The sequence below is a fragment of the Channa argus genome, chromosome 8 (genome assembly GCF_033026475.1).
Source record: "Channa argus isolate prfri chromosome 8, Channa argus male v1.0, whole genome shotgun sequence".
Taxonomy (NCBI): Eukaryota; Metazoa; Chordata; class Actinopteri; order Anabantiformes; family Channidae; genus Channa; species Channa argus.
In genome coordinates, this window is record NC_090204.1 from 16932936 (window position 1) to 16955435 (window position 22500).

Below are 22500 nucleotides of genomic sequence, written 5' to 3' on the forward strand. Positions count from 1 at the left end.
CAAAATCTTTTTGTATTGTTCATTCACCTGTGGTCATTCCCCTCTGAAGCATCCCACTATTGTATACCTCTGGTTTTACTTATCTCAATTTCTCTTTGTCACCCAATGTTCCTGCTTCTTAATCATGTTACAAATTTTCTTCCAACCTATCTTACCATACCCCTGCTTTTAAATGTCGCTACCCAAATTCCATTCTGATTTTGTTAGTCTTATTGTCCACATATCTTCTGTTACTTTTGAAAGATTACCATCTATTGAGGATTCCTCCCCAGGACTCTAGGATTTTCTCTGGACAGTCTTTGGAAACATCTCCTGTACCACTTGAGATTTCACTGTCGCTATCTGCAGGAAACACAAACACACCCAGCTATTAGCAGAAATTCAGAGCATAAATGATTTATTACTAATATATGTAACCTTTGTCCATGAAATAACACAGTTCTCAGAGCAACAACCTACTAACAAGGCATTTGACAAAAACAGAATGTGGCTATTTGTGTTTATATGCTCAGCAGCATTAGTTACACATTTGAAGACAACAGGACACATAACAAACCTTAAAGATCTTTCACATCTTGTCCTGAAACAATTCACCCGCTCCACTGACTAATGTACCGTGCACTTTAGCCTCATGAAGGTCACTCATGAGTGTTCAAGAATACAGATGAATACATGAGATATGTATTCAGTATGTGACCAGTATTAGATATACACTTTAAACTAAATACAAATCAATGTCAAAGAACTTTGAAATGCACTGCACATTTTAAAAATGTGTTAATATTGATGGCACATACTCAAAATGGAGGCAGGAGTGCCTGTGCAGTGCCTACACCTTCCATTATTGCTGCTCTCCTGTCTGGTGGTTCGTGAGGCAGACAAGAGGCAATCAGCACAGCGAACCACTTGTGTTTAGATGCAGAAGCACTAATTGACTGTCTGGTCTGCTATGCTGCTGAAGAGATGAATTCATCCCCACATAGAGACCAGAGAAAAAAGCAGACATACAGAAAGTCGCACCATATATTTCTATCATGAATATTTTGATAGTATGTATAGTTTACAATATTGCTGTAGCACGACATGTGGGTGTGTGTGTGTGGGTGTGTGTGTGTGTATTTAAATGTTACAAAGAACAGAGATAAACAGAATTAAATCTGGGGAGTTGGGAGTGAGTCACACGCATAAACACTCCTAACATTCCAGGGTTACCTAATCATCCATCTCACAAAATTAAAAAAATGCAACACAAATATGCATCTCTATTCAAAGTAATACTGATTCATCCAGATAAGGTACAAACACTGACAATGTGGGAAACTGTGTTTCCACAGTATATATTAAGACAGCGAGACACCAATAACTATCTTTACCATTAAGCATTGTGAGCAAAGGCACTGTCTAAAATTACATGACTACCTGATATTATGAGGCAGATTTGCCTTGTGTTTTTACAGAACATCTTGACACATAATACATCAGAATATTAATCAATATTCTGATGTCCTATGTGGCACTGTCTTGTCCTAGATGTATAAAAAAAAGCTTTAGGCATTTTCCAAATTAAAAAAAAAAAAATGTGACGTACAGCAAGCTGTCTTTGTGGGTCTCTATGGATTGTATCAAGTTAAACATTTCCAGAAAATGACACACACATTTTGCAACTGAAATGCATAAGAACAATAACAGCGTTAGAAGTTCACTTCGACTGAAGCCTTTACTAAGGCTGCTGTCACTCAGCATAAAAAAAAAACAAAACAAAACGCAGCACTTCTCATTTGTATGAATGGCAAAGTGCATTTACACAGTGGGGGCTGGCACCACAGAGGCCTTGACATTAAATAATGAGTTAAAATATTTTCTTCTAGAACATGCAGCCACTATACTTTGTGCACTGTGGCTCCTATATATATCTTCACAACTTCAGCAGGCGCTTTTCAGGTCTTTATAAATGCTTGATGAGCCCTTTCAAATTGTTCATACCCAGCACAAAGCTGCTGCCTCTGTCCTTAGACTTGCTAAGGTCACATGGTGAAAAAGCATGAGTCCAATGCAACTGCCAACTTACCAGGTGATGAAAGAAACAGTGAAGATGAGGGCCATTACCATTACCTTTTAATCTAGAGGGAGCCTGGCAACGTACTGTAAGATTAGTTTCAAATAGGATCTCTCTGATGTTGAAGCCACTAGTGGATTGGTTTTGTCTCTGCTGAAATGTGCATAATTCCCTATGTGTCATAAAGATGTTTTACCTTTTACGTAGTACATTTGGTATTATTTAAGCATTTTATTTATTGTCTTTAATTGTAATGTAATGCTCTTAGTAGTGCCAACCTTCACTTCTTTTCCGACAGCAATTGACTTCAAGTTAGTTTTTGCCTACTGTGTTATGTTATATAAAAATAGGTTGATTCCAGTTCCAGTATGATCACAGTCTGTATGAACATTTACAAAATGTACAGTATTTGTGCATATTTGCATGGACCATATAAAAAAAAGTAGGAAAACCACAGTACTCAAGCATCACTAATCATACTGAAAAAAAGAAAAGCCATTAAAATGTTAATCTTTACGCCTGTTTTCTCATCCAACATTTCAATCAATCCATTAATTTTACTTTCTTGTTCTTGAGGCTTGTGGGAGGCTGCAAACCCTCCCATTTGACATTGACAAAGGGGTAGAGTTCACACTCTACAGGTTAGCAGTCTGTCACAGGTCCGAGAAAGACAGACAGACAGCCATTCTTGCCAACATTCCTTCCTATGAATTATATAGAAATGGCCAGTTAAATTAACTTGCATGGCTTTGGCATGACCAAAGGACACTCATGCATGTAACCTCATATGCAGGGACCCAGCTGTCCAGCAAGATAGAACTTTGAACCTACTATCAAAGTCAAGGTAACAGTACTAAATACTCAGGCCAACAAAGTGCTAACCACTACATGCTATCACAGCTTTAAAACATGAAAAGAAAAAAAAAAAAAAAACACCTGACAACTTCCAATTTTCAGCTCTAGTGTAGGACAGAAGGGTGTTACAGAGAAGCCTCCGAATGTCTCACATTAAATAAACTGAAAGGAGTCAGCTCCAGCTGTAAAGTTCTGTTAAGTTGGCAGGTAGACAGATCATTTTTGCCCTTTTTGGTAGTACATTAAAGTGCTTCAAGGCTCGAAAAACATAAATAAGAAAAATCTAATTGTACACGACTGCATTGGTAAAGAAAAGATGACACAATTTTTTAAAAGCAATACATAAAAAAAGTTGTGATTTTATTAAGAAAAAGGTCATTTTAGAATTATATTTTGTACACTCACATTCATCTGTGCTGAGTTCAATAATCCACGGTATGGCTTGGAGAAATCTAGGCCTTCTTGTGAACTGTTAAAATGTCACCAGTTTCCACACATTGGTGTTACTGATTAATGTCTTTGGGTTTAGATACACAAAATGCTTACAGTTTTTTGTTGGATTTCCCTGTGTTTTTTTACTCCGTGTGACACAAAGAGATGCATAAGCATGTGCACACACAGACTACACATAGTAAATCAACACAGAAATGTGTACCTTTCTTTATGCAAACTAGTAATATCATAAAGCATGCTGTCTGAATGTGGCCAGGCCTAATCTGCAACACCTGCACTACCAAACCAGTGGTCAGGTGGAAACACCAGTCCTGTTTATATTAGTGAGCAAAAACTGGGTCATGTTTGTGAACCACTGGGGTCTGACAGTCAGTGTTTGTGCGGTTAATGTTACTGATATTTACCCTCCATCCCTCTAGCATAAATGGAATTACTAACAAGAAAAGATTCACTGTGCTTTTTTCACATTTAGTCATAGTTTAATGACATAACCAAGCTGGTTGGTTAATAACTCTATCTCGATTGATGATAATTGGTTTACATAGGGCTGTGCAAAATGTATTGTGTGATAAAAAAAATAAAATTTAAATAAATAAATAAGTGTGTGTGTTTAGTAAATTATTGTGTAAATGTAAATGGTCTGTTTGCCATTAAAAAAGTGCAAAAATCAATTTGAAACATGTAACACATAATACATCTTTCACACATGTAAACAGACATAATACAAAAAACATAACACAAACACATTGAAAGGGTGTATTTTAGTAAACCACTATTTCAGACTGAATATCTGGATATTATTTAAATATGGTGTTCATGGCAAAAATGAGTCCTGTATATATGGAATGTAAAACAACTGCTACACAAACCTATTTATACTACAGAAACTCCTTTTTTTCTTCCTTCGAACATTCAAAGAAGTTTCTAATTGTTCACTAAAACTAGAAGCCTCTACGCCATGTGGGGTCACCTTTTTTAATCGATCATGATTTTGGAAATAAATTATGTTTGGACATGGCACCGTTTGCTTGCGTGACTGTGTTTTCATGGGAAAATGAATCAGCTGAAAATGGCTTCTCATTTTTGATATCCAGAGACAGAGAAATCCTGGCTAAATTGTCAAATATTTAAAGATCTAAGCAGTATTACATATTAGTGATACTAATACATAGTACATATTGTACTAGAGAGAGCAGTGGGGAGAAATACCTTCATCAGCCTCCTCTTCCTCAGTGGGCGAGGCCAGTTGTCCTTCATTCTTTCTGTCTGCCTCCCTCTGAAGACACACCACCTCATACACAGCATCGCTCTGACCCACCCTCTCTGGTAGCTTCTGTACACAGAAACATACATGTACATGATCAGAACAGTTAGAATTTATTTTCAAAAATGTATAAATAAAATCGAAGAATGAGAATCTTGACAAAAACCTTGAAAAAAAATCATCAAGAAAAATATACTGTTATTATGCTAATACATAGAAGTAAGTAAGTGACTCTTTGATTTTATTGTGTGCATACAATGGTTCGTCCTCATTCTTTGTTCCTTTGAAGTTGTTTGTTCTTTGAATTTGGAAACAATGAAATCCCTTTATTGTATGTTACATGTAGACCTTGTGACCCCAGAACCCACCATCTCCTACATTCTTTTAGGCTATATATGAACATATGACTAAATGTACTCTATTCCCTCACAATAGTCCCAGGGGGCTGGAGCCTGTAACACCTGTCACCGGGTGAGAAGGAGAGTACACCCTGGACAAGTTGCCAGTTTATCTCACGGCCAAGTTAACAAGCATGGTTAGACTGAACTATCTAGAAGGCCAAAAAGATACACGTTTCTCTGGGAAACTCAAGGACAGATAACACAATAGTGAACACTGGACTGGATCTGACAAGGAGAATAACTGTAACTGGGAATTCTATTTTATTTTATTTATGCTGGGCGTGTACCATTAAAAATGTAAATAAAACAGTAGTTACAAGTAAATCATTGCTAATCAATGCAAAAAGTTAATTTCGTAGTATGGACTGTAAACATCCCATAATGCTTTATTAAGTACGTTCAACATAATAGAGTACAGAAACACAAGCGAGAAGAAAGTCCTCCAGCGATCTTGACCTTGAGTGTCAAAAGCTATTTCTGGTGTATTCAATTACGCTAGTGCTGTTGCTTCTTTCCTCTACCTGGTAGAATGGATCAATAGGCTGCATTGATCTGCCCACTAGCATGGCCTCTGGTGACTAACTCAAGTTAGTGATGAGAACACAAATTGAGAGAAAATATCAAGCCTGGCATATTTTCAGAAAAAAATTTGGGGAGGGTTAGGTAACATATTTCTTTTCCCTTGACCTTTGCCATTTGATAACACATAAAACTGTGGCAGATATCTGGGCCAGAGAGACCACCTGAACATACACTGTACGATCCACTGTAGTTTTATCATCAGAAAGAGTAACAAAACAAAGGAGTTATTCTTTTTATATAGCAATAATTGTTGGTATATATAAGAAAGAATATTTTTCTTTACAGAATTATTTTTTAAGAAAAATGTAATTTTCTGCCTCAAACTATATGCCTGAAAGGTGGAGACATACCAGGCAGACATAAAAGAACTAGTGGTGAAAAGGTCAGACTGCTGGCCTCACATGGTCTTTGTCTTGGAAAACAAGTGGGACGTGAACACACCACAAAGACTATGGCCAACGCCCGACTAACACATAAGTTCTGTGGATGCATGTGGAAGACCTAGGACTCCAGGTATACAGATGGTTTACAAACTCTAGCTTACCACAGAAGGCCTATACCATAACTATTTCCAATTGAAAATATCTCTAATAATAAGCTGCAAATGGCACTACAGGCATTGTTAGCCCTTGAGCACTTTTCTTGCACGGAATTAATTTTCAGTCAATGCCTCACATCACACAGATTCACAGCACTGGGAGCAGTGCATATTGTGATATTTGCTTCTAAATGTTTTTTGAATGAGGCTCACCCTGCTAACCAATTAACCATTCTAACCAAGAACAAACCCTATGTGTTGCAGAAAATTATAACTAATTATATCACAATTTGCACTGATTAGCAGGATGTTTAAGGGTTGAGCAACCTACTATATTTAAAGTTTACATAAATGTTGAGCTTTTAAAATGTCTATCCTAGTCTTAATTTTTTTTTCAGCTTCTCTAAATCTGATTCTCTCTAGAACTTACAGGACTTAATCTTGAAATCAACTTGGGCTTTAAACAGAACAGATTCTGAGAAGTTGGTGCTGGTAATTAGTACCTGGTGCGTAATGAATAATGTCTCAAAATAAGACAATAGGACTACAGTACATTGTATATGTGTATCACCTCTGATTGCCATCTTCCACAAAAAAACTCCACACAATATTATCTTTTAATTAGCTCTTAACCACAGCACCAGTCCAACATGCTTTCATTTACCGAGGCAATAACTAGAGAGGCAATCAGGCAGACGAGTCAGACCGCCGCTGTTAATTACCTACACGCCAATAATGAGACAGAGCCTCTTATTAGCTCTCTACAATCCAAAGCTTCCCCACACTCCGCTGCCTTGCCAGTTCCCTACAGGCCACCAAAGAAGATCTGCTTTTTAACAGGGGAGAAGAAGCTTACACTTCAACTGGATTTATTTAAGCACCTACAGCAAATGCTCCACCTGGGTGTCCTTGAGTTGTTGGGAGGTGAGAGAATGTGTATCCCCCCCCCCAAAAAAACAAAACAAATAGCAAAAAATAGAAGCCTATAAGTAGAGGTAAAATTACAATTGGAAAGTTCAGATGGCACATGTTTGTATCTATCAGCACCTACTTTTATCTCTCAACACAAAAACGTGTTTCAATTCTCTTGAGTAAATTATCCATGATATTTTTTAAATACAAGTAGTATCTTGGTAGTAACTGAATTGTTTTGTCTTTTTAACATTATCTCAAAAAGCTTTGCCATTTTACTGTCTGCTGTTTAGGCCTAGGAACCATAAACACCTTCCTTGCCACAGTGCCTCATGAGCACCAAACAGACAGCCAGCAACTTAACACCCTAAAAAACCACCCTCAAATGCCCACTGTCAGATGATCTCGATCAACCAGCCACCTTCTTTACTGATCAAAGAAGGTTTCAGCTAAACTGTAGTTTAAGCAAACATTTAAGCAAGAGACTTTTTAACAACATAAAAAACACAGGTACAGTACCAACAAAAAGTATTCACCCACCTTCATATAAATAATATATTTTGTTATTTGTATCAAAAAAAAAAAAAAAAAAACGAAACTAAATTACAAAAACACCATGATTTTGTGTAGAAAAACTCATTAAAATTGTATATGTACAGTATTTTACGTATATGTAAAGTACCAACATACTGTATGTGCAAGGTCTGTAAGGTTTAATAGTTGAGATACCTGTCTGAGTTTAAGGTAGAAGGTCTCACTGAAAGTCTTGCGGCTGAAGTACCAGAAGCGTTCATTGGATGGATAGACCCTTGCCAGTGTTTCCAACAAGAAGCGAACTGGCTCCTGCACTTCAGTCACTACCAGGTCCACAGCCACTGTCATGTAAACTTGCTTATCTGGACAACATCAGGGAAAAAAGACAAGGTCACAGGCTGAGCTCAGTCAGTGAAGCCCAATTATCTATGGTCTATAATCATAAAGTAGGAAGAAGAAATAATGATATAATACAGTGCACAGGGTCTCCAGTGATAAAAAAAAAAAGTTTATACTATTAAGCCATTAGTGAAATTTTAACAAACTTTACATAGTATGCAGAGGTTATGCTTTATACAACAAGAGCACCCTACACATAAAAAAAGGACACAAGGGCTAGAGAAGATTGTCATAGTTAGGAGGTTCTGTGTTTTAATCAGCTGTGGATAGGATGTTGTTATAATAGTAGTTAAGAGAATATCAACCACAAACAGCTAGTTTAGACAAAAGTGTAACAGAAGAAATTGACTTATTTGCAACTAGAATTAGTAATGAACGTCTAATCTCCTAACACTACACTTATTTTATTGTGGTAACAAAGACATTTATTTTGATCAGGCTTTAAACACATTAGCCTTATTATAGGTACATTCTCTCCCTCTCCCCCTATCTCTCTGTGTGTGTGTGTGTGTGTGTGTGTGTGTGTGTGTGTGTGTGTGTGTGTGTGTGTGTGTGTGTGTGTGTGTGTGTGTGTGTGTGTGTGTGTGTGTGTGTGTGTGTGTGTGTTTCATAGTTGGGCTTTACACTCTCTTAGTCCCATGATGTCAACTACTTTTACTGACTTGCCATTCACATTCAACTCAAACTTCCTTAATTCCTTGAATTCCTTCCTTTATTTCTTAAGTCAGCAAGTTGCCTGGTTGTGTAATTTGTTAGCTAAAATGTTTTTTTTTTTCTCTCTGTGAGATTCACTACCTGGACACACTCTGTATTAGTGATAGCTTTATAAAGCATTAAGCCATTTGGACCATTGTTTTGAAAATTGGTACACTACTTGAAGCTTAATTCATTGATCACATGGGTGACATCGGCTGGCACTGTGGTTGTTGCACAGCTTTTCAAAGGTGGCGCTAACACACTTTGCATGTGCACTGTGAGTTTTGTTGTATTGTAAAAATTACTTCAATAAAGTTTTGGTTCTTTTTCTGTTCCGTTTATAATTATTGATCCCAAATGAGTACACACTGGACAGAGCAAATACTTGCAGGGTTCAATGAGGCTGTGAATGTAATTATTATAATATAATATTATTTTCAAAAATAATAGTTTCTCCACAGTACATGGTTTCTTTTTTGAGACTTCCCCAGCTTAGGAAATCGATGGCACCATCGAATGCCAAAATGTTCCCCAACTTTTGATAATTTCTTTGCTGGCTCCATATCGAAGCAATCCAAAAAGATTTGACAGGAGGTAAGAGGCAGAGCGCTGTTTCATCCATTATAATGCATTTGTATCTTGCGCGTTTGTATGTTTCAAAGCTCCACCTATTGAACCACCGGTCAGCTGATTCAGTATGAATGAACCAGGGAAGTGGTTTAAACGTCATCAGTCACGTGGGGTTTTTTCCCCCATTTGAAGCAAGCTTCGGCACTGGGATTCACAAAAAATTCCCTGTCGAGTGGTGGTTTGAAGCGTGGTTCAGAGCCTTGGTATCAGAGGTAACATCACTACTCTGTAGAATGCAGTTGGAACAAATGCTGCCCTTTTCAGTAAAACAGTAAAATTGTCTCCTCATGGTACATGATGACAAATTAAGTCATTACGTGTTCATATTCAGAAAACAGTTATGACTGTATCAGTCTCTTTATCTCGCCCTCGTTTTCAATCCAATAAGTAGATTTAGAGTATTGAATCATTTAAATATACAGCACTAGCCTTATGCTATTTGTGTGCAATATAATTAATTCTGCATTTTGCCATATTCAAGTTCAAGATCTCTTTGCATAGCACTTTTATTACAGGTTCATGCAATTCAAAGTGTACAGACTACAGAATAAATGTGAACATCAAAACTAAATTTTTACAATATTAGATTATGGCATACATCCAAATTAAAAAATCGAAAAGGTAAAATAATGATCTAATTACATTTATATATAGAATAAAAAATGAATACAAAGTTTTTGTCTGCATGTCAAATAACATACATAATGGTGAGTCATGGTGTACGTTTTACATGAAGAGGCACTTCATCATGCAAAGCAAAGAGCCAATTAAAATAAAAACTATGACGTCCATAGGATGCCGAAATGAATTGCATCATATAAAAAAAAATACTTCATTCTTACCTTTAGGTGTGTCTTCATTCAGCGGCTGGAAGGCCTCCATGTTGGGGTTCCATGTTCCTGTGATAACGTAGGCCTTCCCATCAGAGCTCTTGCCCATTGACTCCTGTGCACATATTGATCCATGACTCATGTTCTAGTGACAGTTTCATGCTATATACTACAAACTTTAACACACTTAACAACAAACATGACTTACACTCACTGGCAACTTTATAAGGTACACCTGTTCAAATGCTTATTAACACAAATATTTAATTAGCCAAATGGCATCCATGTAATGCTGTTAAGAATGTAGACATGGTCAAGATAGTATGCTTGGTTCAAACCAAACATCAGAATGAGGTAGAAAGGCTATTTATGTGACTTTGATGCTGATCTATTGGGATTTTCATGCACAACCATCATTAGAGTTTACAGAGAACGGTCTGAAAAAGAGAAAATATCCTATTAGAGGAAGTTCTCCGAGGGAAAATGTCTTGTTGATGCCAGAGGTCAGAGGAGATTGCCCAGACTGGTTTGAGCAGATAGAAAGCAGCAGTAACTCAAATAACCACTCCTTACAATCAAGGTATGCAGAAGAGCATCTCTAAAAGTAGATGTCAAATCTTGAAGCAGACGAGCTACAGCAGCAGAAGATCACACTAGGTGCTACTCCTGTCAGCTAAGAACAGAATCTGAGTACACAATTTGAATTGGCTTACCCATACTCAACAATAGAAGAATGGAAAAAAACTTCAAAAAAATGCTGCAACATTTGAATAGTAGGCTCAGAACTAAGTGTTAACAACATGAAAGAATGGATCCATTCTGCCTTGTATCACTTGTTTTCTCATCATGAATGTGGAGCTGACAAATCTGCAGCCACTCGTCATGCACTCATGCAAAATCTCCAGGAAATGTTTCCAGCACCTTGTTGGCAACAAAGAGTTAAAGCAGTTCTGAAGGCAAAAGGGGGTCCTGTTTGATACTAACAAGGTGTACCTAAAAAAAGTTGCCATGAGTGTATACATATGTAAACACCACAACTAATAAACAAGTATAAATACAGTATATGCCGTTTCAAAATCATGTGAGCAATACAATTCAAAACACTGCTCCTGTTAAACTATCATCAATTTCTCAGCAATAAAATGCTCACCATTTCTAGAAGATGCATGTCACTGTTGCAGACCTTCTGTCCTGGACTGAGCAGCATCCCAAAACACCTAGTGGGAAGACACACAAGCTACCATCACAAATCAATTGTCACTTATTCCACCACCATTTCTATGCATCTTTAGGGTGATTAACAAAACAGTCAGCTCTTTCAGGCAAAGCTGGATGGGGTTCACAAGACAATTGGTGTTATAACACAAGAAAGGCTAGCACAGACATGAATTTAAAAAGCAAGATCAAAAAGTGAACAAAAACCTAATATAACAAACTATAGTGTTTCTATAGTTTCTCAGGTCTGATTGTCCTACTTTTTGAGGACTGAAAGCCTTTGTTCCATCAATAGTTAGGGCCACAAAGCCCTCCATCATAGCAACTGGATATTTCAACAGCACAGTTGATGTTTCCATTTTATCATACCAGCCCAACATTAAAGACTTAGTATAGTGAACATAGTGAAATCCCTTTAGATTTAGGTTGGTGATGCCACCAAGTGGTCAACATAGTTAAGTTAGGTTTTTTGGTGTTTTTCAGTTTATAGCAAAACAAACTGTATTTACTCCTTACTCCTAAGACAATATAAATAAAAGGGCAGAACCCATTAAAATTATAGAAGCAAAAAACACAAACGCAAATCTAAAAAGAAACTGTTAGTGAAAGTGATGATCAGCACTAATAGTGCAGAAACGTTTAATACACAGATATATTTATTCTGTTGTGTGTCCTTTTGTGTATGTACAATATAATAGGCAGGTTTAATAGTCTGATCACCTCAGGGAAGAAGAATAGCTTCAAAAATGTATTGTAAGAATACATTTACAGTTAAACAATTTTATAACCAGGGCCAAGGGTCAATTGTTGTATTTAAATAGGTATAGTTAAGCATAGGTAGAAAGAGTTCCAGGTAAAATATTTTCATTCAGCTGCATCCATCCACACAAAAAAGAATGCAAAATTTATAAAAAAATAATTAACCATTTAAACTGAGACTCTTACAAAATTAAGAAATATGAATAAGATAACAAGCTGTAAAAAATCATCTCTGAGCTTCCACAAAGACTAAAATGATAAATGATGAAGATGACCTACTTTTTCAGTGATACTGTGCTGCTAGATTATGTTAACACATGAAAAAACTGCAGGAATTTGTGTTTTATAGTGTTGTTATAGTATTCTGATCACTGAGCTTACACACCGTCCTTGTGAAAACAAGCCTATTCAAGCAGCCTGGTGCTTTCATCTGGAAAGTCGTTTTGTAATTTACCATAATGAAGTTTATAGAAGAAATCCAGATTTAATGTGCTCTGTTCATAACCAGGATGTTTAAAGCAATGTTTTCAAGCAATACATCATTACCTCCTTTAGTTTAGATCATTCATCTTCCTGGGGCAGATGCCATCCAAATTTGGTGTTACAGCCCCGAGACAGCTGAAAATGTAACCGCCCTCCCTTTTTATAGTATGTTAGCCAAATTATATACAGAAAGCAGCTCTCAAAATGCAAAGGGTTAGTCGAGGGAAATATAGAAATTTTGGTATGAACTGCTAATAAGAGGTATTGCACTGAGCACATACAACAACCAACCTTCTCATTGGAAGGTTTCTAGAATTTATAAATTATTTCTTTATATAGTGACCCCCACCTCTCAATGCCTAACTCCTTGTTGCACATTTGGTGAACTGACACCACAACCTTCTTCTGGATGCCCTGTCGGAGCTTGAAGTAGAACTTATCTCTGTCTTTAGGCACAGGACTGTGGAGAAGATGGGAAAATTATTACAGCGAAGTTGTAAATCCATTTTGACTTGTATATTGTACTGTGATGCTATTTTGCTAGATCATTACTGAAAATAAAAAGGTATTTTTATCTAAATATAACTAATGCAGTAACAGATAAAACATGACATGCCTTGCCTCAGGTCTTCTCCTAGCTGTATTTTATAGTACAAGCATCTGCTGTGCGCTTATAACAGCTTTTAGGCCATTTTACTTCAGAGGAAATTACAGATAAGAAAATAAAAATCTATGTCTAAAGTGCTTTATATATGATGGCTTGTGAAAATGGAAAAATTGTCTTACTATGCTAAAAAGCTTCAGGCTCTTTACAGATGAACAATAACAGACAGATTAAAAGATACTGCAGCAGCACTTTAAACCTTTCCAAGTATCATGATATCTGTAATACCCACAGTCCTGAGCTCTTAAGAAAAAAAACATAATGTGCGGGTAATTCACATAATATCACAGGGTTCTCCAAAAAAGGAGAATAATGTCAATATAACTACCACTAATGAGTAAGTGTTTTTAGGGAGACCAGTAAGATTCCATTTAAGCATGTGTGTACCTGTAGTTGCCTTTGCCATCATCCTCTTTGATCTCTAGGGACACAGTAAAGGTGTAGAAGTCACTGTCAGACAGACTGGATAGTGCCACATCCCTGATGTCTGCTGGCCGAGAGGAACGACGAAAGGCTGTGGAAAAACTGTACAGGATGCGACTGACCTAAATGGACAGGAACAAGAAATGATGAATACAACATTTAGGCTTAATGGATAAAAAAGAACTTGGAAGGACAGATTGGGAGGAGGAGATCTAAATGAAACAGTGTGATGATGAGTCATCTTTGAATAAGCAAAGGTAAAATATAAAATCCCGGAAGGAAATAATTTAAAGACCAAAGTAATATAAACAAACACGATTACACATCAACTAAAAAAAGGCTTAAAAATAAGATTAAAAGACAACAGCACCCTCAGCTGGCTTCCTAGTGTCAGTACTGCAGCAGCATTGCTTGTGCTAACATGACAAGTACATTTCTAAAACAAATGAGTGATGGAATTAAGTTTTCCATCTAACTAAATACATTTTAAATTTGCTGTTTGCAGTCACTCACAGCTTCTTTAATGTGGCAGGAAAAGACGTGAATCTGGAAGTCTTCAGAACTTCTGTAACTCTCCGTGAAGGAGAAACAGTCACTTTCCTTTGAACCCTCCTGTCCACGAGCACAGAACAACACCTTGTAGATGGGAAAGGAGGCAATCTCTGCACCAGAACCCTGGTCCACAATCCTGCAAAAAGTTATTTTATTGTACATGAAAAAATTATGCTTTTGTCAACCTATGTGCTCAACGTAATGTTAAATAAAAGGCAAAACAATTTTTAACTTGTAATTGGCTTTTTAGACGATACCTGAAATCTGCTTCACTTTTGACACTAGACAATTGCAATATTATCAATTAACATTTACTCTTATTTTTTTAAATTGCCATTTCTCAATGATCCTGTGATCTACGCAAATATCAGTTTTGAGGTACTTTGCTTTGTCATGTAAATTGTATCAGGTAATGCACATAATTTGTAAAGCAACTTTATGTCATTCAGCTTTATTTTAGTTTCCTTTGTTTAAATGCTAAGGCAAACTGGGTCACTGTGGTCCAATGTCCACATTTAAAAACATAGTTTGAAAAAGTTCTTATTTCCTCTTTGGTTTATGTAAATATTTAACGTTCCCTTTTTCATTTTATGACACGGTAGTTTCAAGGTTTTTCTCAACTGATGTAATATCCATTTCAACTGTAACTTCAGTTGGCCAATACGCATCCCAGGAAATGGTAGCTTTACATAGCGCATATTTCATACCTCTTAGTGTCCTTGGTTGTGTAGCGAAACCTGCAATTTGTGGCCAAGTGGCCTAATTTGCAGTTTTAGGAATTAAGTGAAATTACAATTCTCAGCAAGCAAATCTACTTTCCATTTGTCATTGACTATTATGTTTGGACACAGTTCTTCTCCCTTGCTCTCATTCATACACTAAATCTGGCTTCTTTTTGTAGCTGACCTGACAGAGCCATCTTGACCACATGGGACATGCAGGGTGATGGGGATAGGTATAGCACTTTCAGCACGCAGGGTGGCCATGGCATCCTGTGCTTCTACCTCACTGCGAGGGGCTTTGACCCAGGTACAGCCAAGGTAGGAGAGTTTGTTGAACTGCACACTGTCCTCCTCTAGGGCAGTGGGGCTGGATGGTGTTAGACAGGTCACTGTGAAAAAACAAAGTTGTGATATCATTATTTTTTTTTTAAGGATGAACTGTGTTTAGGGGGATTACTGTCATATTCTGTGCTAAATGGATTTCTGTCATTTTTGTCAAATCAATCCAGTGATTTAATTAATTAATTAATTAATTAATTAATTAGTTAGTGTTTTATTTGCAATAAACAACAACATATGTAAGAAGTCTGGCATCCCCCAACATTTCCTGGATTTTACACCTGTATGGTGCATTTAAGGGGGCAGCTGTAGCTCAGTTGGTAAAGGCAGTTTTCCACGGACCCCAGTGGTTCGATCCCCGGCTATATGTCGAAGTGTAGGCAGGACACTGAACCCCTAACAGCCCAATTTCTAGTGGTCCAAGCCCGGTAGAAATTGGGGAGGGTTGCCTCAGGAAGGGCATCCGCCATAAAAACTGGGCCAAATGAATGCGGACATATGCGGACAATGATCCGTTGTGGTGACCCTGAACTCACGGGATAAACCGAAAGGACAAAAAAAATTTAAAAAATTAAAAAAAAAATGGTGCATTTAAGGTAAAAGCAGCAGCCAGGACAAAACAAAAAAGCACAGCTGAGAAAATAAAGACAAGGAGGCCTGGGTCTTCCAACTATAGACCTGGTACTTTCATACATGCAAACAGGAAGTAAAACAATGAGAACAGCAACTGGACCACTGCCAAATTAACCATTTCCTCTTTGCTCACTCTGCAGCTGTGCAGCACCATACACTAATACTACAGAAGAGGTGGAAAATACAGTAAATTAAAGTCAGTAAAGTAATAAATAAAGTGGTCCTCTTGTCTTTCTTGAAATACATTTTCTGGGGGTTGCCTAAACTCATCTTTCACCAGCTCCCAGATCATTCAGACCTGTTCTTACATAAACACAAACAGTAAATAAGAATAAGTAACCATGGACATACCTCGGTTTTTTGCAGTTTGCTCTGCTACAAAGTTAATTGCTGGCAACATTGAACTCAACAATTTGTCCCTGGAGAAAGAGATAAACTGTGCTTCCTTGCTCTGCGATACGTGGCATTACTAACTTTTTCATTTCACCTGAAAGTAAGGAGCTTATTCATAAAGGCTTAATACACGCCCACATCATCCAAAAATAGGTTTAGATATTTTTGAATATGTTGCATGTTTAAACAGCTGAAGCCTCTGGTCTCTGGTCTTTTCTGCAGTCTGTAAATATAATAAATACTTTCTTCTATGACATCTTGCATATCCTCCTCTGTAACTTTTTTCCCAAATCAGCATAAACTGCTAAAAATGTGTAAAGACACAAAAACAAAATCATCACTATTATCCAAATCAGCAAAAATGATCTTTACATTGTAACATAGGACCATATGGTAAAGTTTATAATTCACTTGTTAAAAAGTTGAATGGTGAATAAAGAAGAACTGATCAGTAGGCTGTAACTGCCTGCACATGAACACGTTAAACATCCAGTGTATACCTAGAGGTTGGGGTTCCACAGCTTGACTCTTTGGGTCCTTGTGTTTCTCCATCCTTTCCACACTGCTCTTTTCTATCTTAACTTCTTCGTCATCATCCAACACCTCCTCCATAGCTTTCTCCAGCTGCTCACTCCCATTCCAGGACATCTGAGAGAGAAAGGAAAACACAAAAACAAAGGGCATGGGGCAAAGACAGAGTGGTGCTACCTGAGATGAGTCAATGCTTTGCAATGAGTATTACATACCGGACCACTTAAGTCAGGTTTAAATGTGTATTTGTGTGTTCTAACCTTGAGTCTCGGTTTACCCTCGGAACCCTGTGGTGACCCAGTGGCACCGGACTGTACCAGAACGAATTCCTCACTGGTAACAGTGGCCACAGACTCCGTTGAGCTGCTGACTTTTCCCAGTGAGGAACTGTCATCCATAGCTGGCTGGTTAACTTATGTGCAGCTGGGGAGAAAGGGTTACAGCTCTCCCCTTTCTTCTCCTCTCCACCCAGCTCTGTAGGAAGGCAACCTGCATGTACACAAAGGGAAATTGCATTTGTTTGTTCATATGCTGAAGCATTTATTAAAAAAACCTCACGGGCTCAGAGAGACTCGGTTAGTGTAATTGTTAGAACCCGATGCATGTTGTAATTATTTCCTTGGGACCAAACAACTTTCTGGTTCTGTAGCCCACATTTTTGAGGTTACATATCAAAGTTAATCTAAACACCCTTCTGAGTTCACGATACCAGCCCAGAAAGAAATAATAAAAACACAACCTCAAATCTGTCATTGCACAATTGCCTAATTCCTAAAATTGTTTTCAATACTTAGGGTGTGATGACTCTTTACACTTAACCCCATTAGAATTACTAGTACAACACGAAATGACAAGCACTGACAAATCTGTTGGCACGCCCCTCTTATCTCCATGTTAAATCCAACTGCTTTGTTACATTTGCTGAGGGTTAAACTACGCTGCAAACAATCGTGTTTTCTTGCAAGGCTTGTTGACTGTAAGCAAGCAAGTAAGCATACAATAAGATAACACTCAACATTTTTTATGTTTAATCAGGAATGTTTTGGTAACAGTTTTAAAGTATGGTTCAAAGACAAATCCTGTATTAGCAAGGGATCAGCAACAAGTAGACTAAGTGAAACCTGACAGGCCTATGGCTCTCATCATTTTCAGCCTTTGTCATCCTGGAATACAGCATCTAACCTATAGGAAACAATAACAGTTACAAATAAACATAATAAAAATATAAAAATTAAATTTCTACGTTTGCATCCCTAGGTGTATGAATCTTTAGGGATTGTCAAAACCAAGTCAACCAGCTTTTTTATGTTTTACTTTTATAGATTTTAGTTTATTTTAATCAACTGACTGTCATTACATTTGTCAACAAGTAAGACTGTGTGTACATGCTGTACAGTCCAAGGAGCTAGGATTTAGGTTTTGCAGTGTTTATGATAATTCCATCAAGGAGGCAAATACACAAATAAACACGATTAGTCAGAAACAAAGTATAATGGACAAATTCATTCACACACAGTAACATAATTCTTCTTTTCCTTTCGGCTGCTCCCTTTCAGGGGAACTTAATTACATGCAGTAGGTGCATAAAAAAGGCATTTGTGTATTCATGTACACATGTGTATGGGAACACAAACATTCTTAAGGAAGTCAACACAGTCATGTGCTGCAATCACACGTATTAAATTACAGAGAAGCACACCGTAGCATGAAGCAGCAAATGAACACTCCCACTGATTCACTTAGTTGGAGGAAGCTGCAATGAGAAGTAACCAAGATAAATACATGGAGCAATACTGGATCCTCGGACATTATGTAATTTAGAGAAAATGCCAACTTCGGTTCTGCTGAATCCCATGGTGCTTCTTCTGAAAAATACATAATCTAAAGCATGTGATAAACTACCAGTTATTTATTATTATATAAACGATGGCCATGAAAGTACAGAACAAACCATAATCCCCTTTTTAAACACATCAATAATTAAAATACAATTAAAAATATTTCCACTAGTAAAAGCACATATACTGTAATATAAGCATGTGAAATGACACAATTTCAGTGCTTTTACATTCACATGTTGGTAACTTAGGATTTTCCATTAAAGATTAACTTTATGGACATTAGCTGCCATCTGTTCATTTCCAATCACAAAATAAACATCACCATTTATCAGATTAAACCATTTCTTCCCTCTCCAAGTCTGGCTGTTCTTGTGTGGTTGGAAAGTTTCTTCCTTTTTGGCAGTAACTCAAATTATAAACATTGAAGCAAATTTGCACCCAGTCATTACCAGCCTCCCCTCTGGTACACTCCCAATTGGCAGCCTGCACAGAACTGTGAGCTGCCATTGGTGTAGGCAAACTGTACAACGCCTAGAGGCTGACTTGCCCTACTGTCCTGTTGAAGATACAACAGTAGCGGACACATATGAATATTGGAATGCCTGTACCGTGAGTCAGAGATGTAGACTTACTGGATCTCCAAGAGCGTGACATTTCCTTTGGCCATCTTTACTTAAGCTGCTGAAAGGTGATGCATTTGATGGAGAGTGTCTAACTCCATCTGCTTTGTGACCCCACTGACCTTATTGTGGGAAAAAGGCTAAGGCTGCCCAATGTCAAACTGCTTACTGCTTATGTAGGGAGAGACTTCTGAGTGCCCTGACAAAGCTCACTTTTGTCCAAACTTGAAAAAAATAAAAATAAACACTATAGCCCAGTAAACTACACTGGGGGAACAAACTACAATGGCTAAAATAAAAAGGGACAACAGATGACAAATCACCATGACAGAATTGGGCGAATCCAGAGCTACTGCAAGTGCTAAAAGAATCACGGTGAGAGAGATGAACTGAGCACAGTACGCGGTTAATTGTATTGTTGTATGAAATATAACGTGATGGAGATGCACTTGCCCATTTGCATGTAAAAATCTATTACTTAGTATAGTGAACTTTATTTTCATTGGAATCTGTTGGTTTTTATTTTTAAATGAGTAAAAATGTTTTGATTAAAAATTAACTATTTTTGCAATTTCCATGCTTTCATTGTTTTTTTTAAAAAAACAAATCTACTTTCAGAAACGTCACAAAATAAAGCATTTTAGGCCCATCACAGTCCCTAAAAAAAGTCAGTAAATCCAGAATGGACACATGTATGCCTGGCTACAGTTATAGGGGTTTCTCTAGTTTCTGGATGGGTAACTTCATACTGGGAGTAGGATGTGACATTGGTACCAACTGGATTGGAAGTTCATTTCCCCGTACTCATTAACGCTTCACACAAAGCATCTATCGCACATCATGTTACAAGTAACCCAGTCGAAACCGACCATCTGTACAAAATTGAGTCAGGTGACTCAGGTGACAGGCTGAACACAAACAGTCTTTCTTAGTAGCTGAGACTGAAAACTAAAAACTTTGTTCTGAGCACAACAAAGTGACTTCTACTGACATTTAACAGCGTTCACTGCATCATCCCCTGTAAGGTCTAAATACAAAATATTTTCCTAATCAAATTCATGGTATCAGCTGTTTTGTCTGTTTATGGTATGACAACCACCATGAATGAAGTACAGCTTTTTAATCCTGCGATAGCCCTGCATTACACGCTCTACAAGATAACAGCAACTAGACACTGCACTTAAGTAAATATTTCAGTAAACTAAAATGCAAGATAATTACTCCTGATATACTTGTTTGTCTTCTGGCTCACTGTATCATCTTTGTTGAAGTTGATCCTTTATATCAAAGAAAAACACCTCTCTACAACAAAAGGGACTTGGTCTGGAGCCAGTGCTACAGCCTGACCCACATCAGACTTTTCCCTGTTCATACAGCCCACAGACTGTGCACAATCCATTAATCATGCACTATTTTTTTATTTTGTACTTTAACTAGCCTTGACACAAATATGATAATGCATTTATGTCAACTGATAAGGAACAATAACTATAACACTAAAACCTCCTTTGTCTTTTTTATCAAGGAACCCACTGTACTAGATCATCATTCAAGATATAATGTCCTAAAAAATTATATCATGTTCTTGTGAAACTGTAATTCATGCAATGTCTACACTATTCTAAAAGCACTATGCGTTATCCCCCAAATGTTGTCCCACAAATTCAATGTTAAAAACACAATGTTTTTTTTGTTATATTCAAGAATCAGATATCTCCTTTAGTTGAATGGAGACATACTACACTGTAGACTGTAATGTTGTCTTCCATAGACAAATTCTAATGCTGATCTATAAACAAAGATGTGACACCATGACACCATGACTACATTGATGTTACGGAGAGTTATGTGTACATTTTCTCCTACACCATTCAAATAAACATTATCTGGATGAAAAATTGCCCTTTCTGAATTACATAGTAATAGAAGGTAAAAAGGTTTCTCTTTAGATTTCCAGCCTATAAGACACTTGTTTGTTAGTGTTTTAATCTAATGGATTTATGGTTTAAAACTCCATGCTGATGTCAGTGTTAAGGGTAGATCTTCCAATACAACAAGCACAGCATTAAAATATTATTTCTGTTCTAACTGGTGTCTGCGGGCCTTCATGAAGCACATCACAGTCTCTCCAGGCACAGCATCAGTAGCAGACTAGCTTACGGCATAGCGTATGCAGCTCCCCCAGCTGTTTAGCCGGCATTTGGTAGGGTAAATGAAATTGGCAAGGAGTTCTACGAGGACCCCCTTTTTCTTGTGTCTACCCACACATAAACAGAAGAGTTCTAAAGCGGATAGACTCCCCTTACAGAAGCTTATGCAGACAACAAACACAGTCACACACAAAGGCAAACAAATTGGCTAGCGACAAGCGAACAGTCAGCAAAGCCTTTTCTCACCACGGTAAAAAGGACATGGGCTTATAACGAGCAGACTTATAGACACGTCGCTAGTTAGCTGTCAGAACAGGTGAATGCAGCCTAAACAGGAAGTACCCAATTGAGCCAGGCTGAAGATGCGAGCTAAAGCTAAGTTTGGCTAAGGCTAACAGCTCGAAGTCCAAAACAGTTGGGACAGTATTTGGAAGCGCGACCTCACTCAGCAACAACCCCGCCCGGCTCCGCAGGAAAATAAAAGGAACGAATAAAGAAAACAGCGTTTCTTTTCTTGCTTTGTGTAAACGTGACAGTAAAATAGAAACAAGTGTTGCGAATATAGCTGTCACCTTACTTGTTTAGAGCGTCCAAGAGTTGCTTGCTAGCTGTCACAAGAGTTGCAACCAAGATCGTATGTGTTCGAGAAGATGAATCACTCGGGAGTTTTGTAGCATGCCTTCCGGTTTGGAGTGCTATGCGTTGTGGCACGCATGCGCTGTACTCCTGAAGACTGACCGGCGAAATCCTCGAAGGACTGACACAACGTGCAAGGTGCACTAGCTCTCAAGAGAACACTTTCAAGATAATACCCCTTTTTGCTAATTAAATGAGCACAAAACATTGTATTATTGTCTTACATCACGCATGCATCTTTCAGCTTTCAAAATTACACGAATCTTTACCAGTTTTGCTGTACACTTTATCTCATGTCACCAACCCTTTTCACATATTACTGGTCCTTCAAGTTTCTCCCTCCGGCTCACATCTTAACTCTCACTGGGCAATAATTTGTTTCCAGAAAT

At 37.6% G+C, this 22500-nt stretch overlaps 1 protein-coding gene across 1 annotated transcript in view; it reads right to left on the reverse strand.

Moving 5' to 3' along the window:
• The window catches only part of rabgap1l (RAB GTPase activating protein 1-like), a 96735-nt gene extending 74567 nt beyond the window's left edge, over nt 1-22168 (reverse strand). Inside the window, exons 1-12 of the mRNA XM_067513558.1 lie at nt 22053-22168; nt 17125-17353; nt 16834-16981; nt 15153-15357; nt 14208-14382; nt 13659-13816; nt 12957-13067; nt 11301-11367; nt 10163-10265; nt 7791-7957; nt 4574-4697; nt 249-342 (exon numbers count right to left, since the gene is read on the reverse strand). Coding sequence (XP_067369659.1) covers nt 249-342; nt 4574-4697; nt 7791-7957; nt 10163-10265; nt 11301-11367; nt 12957-13067; nt 13659-13816; nt 14208-14382; nt 15153-15357; nt 16834-16981; nt 17125-17262 — 1490 coding nt within the window. The 5' untranslated portion in view covers nt 17263-17353; nt 22053-22168. The remainder of the gene's footprint in view (nt 1-248; nt 343-4573; nt 4698-7790; nt 7958-10162; nt 10266-11300; nt 11368-12956; nt 13068-13658; nt 13817-14207; nt 14383-15152; nt 15358-16833; nt 16982-17124; nt 17354-22052) is intronic.
• Between the last annotated feature and the right edge of the window lie 332 nt (nt 22169-22500).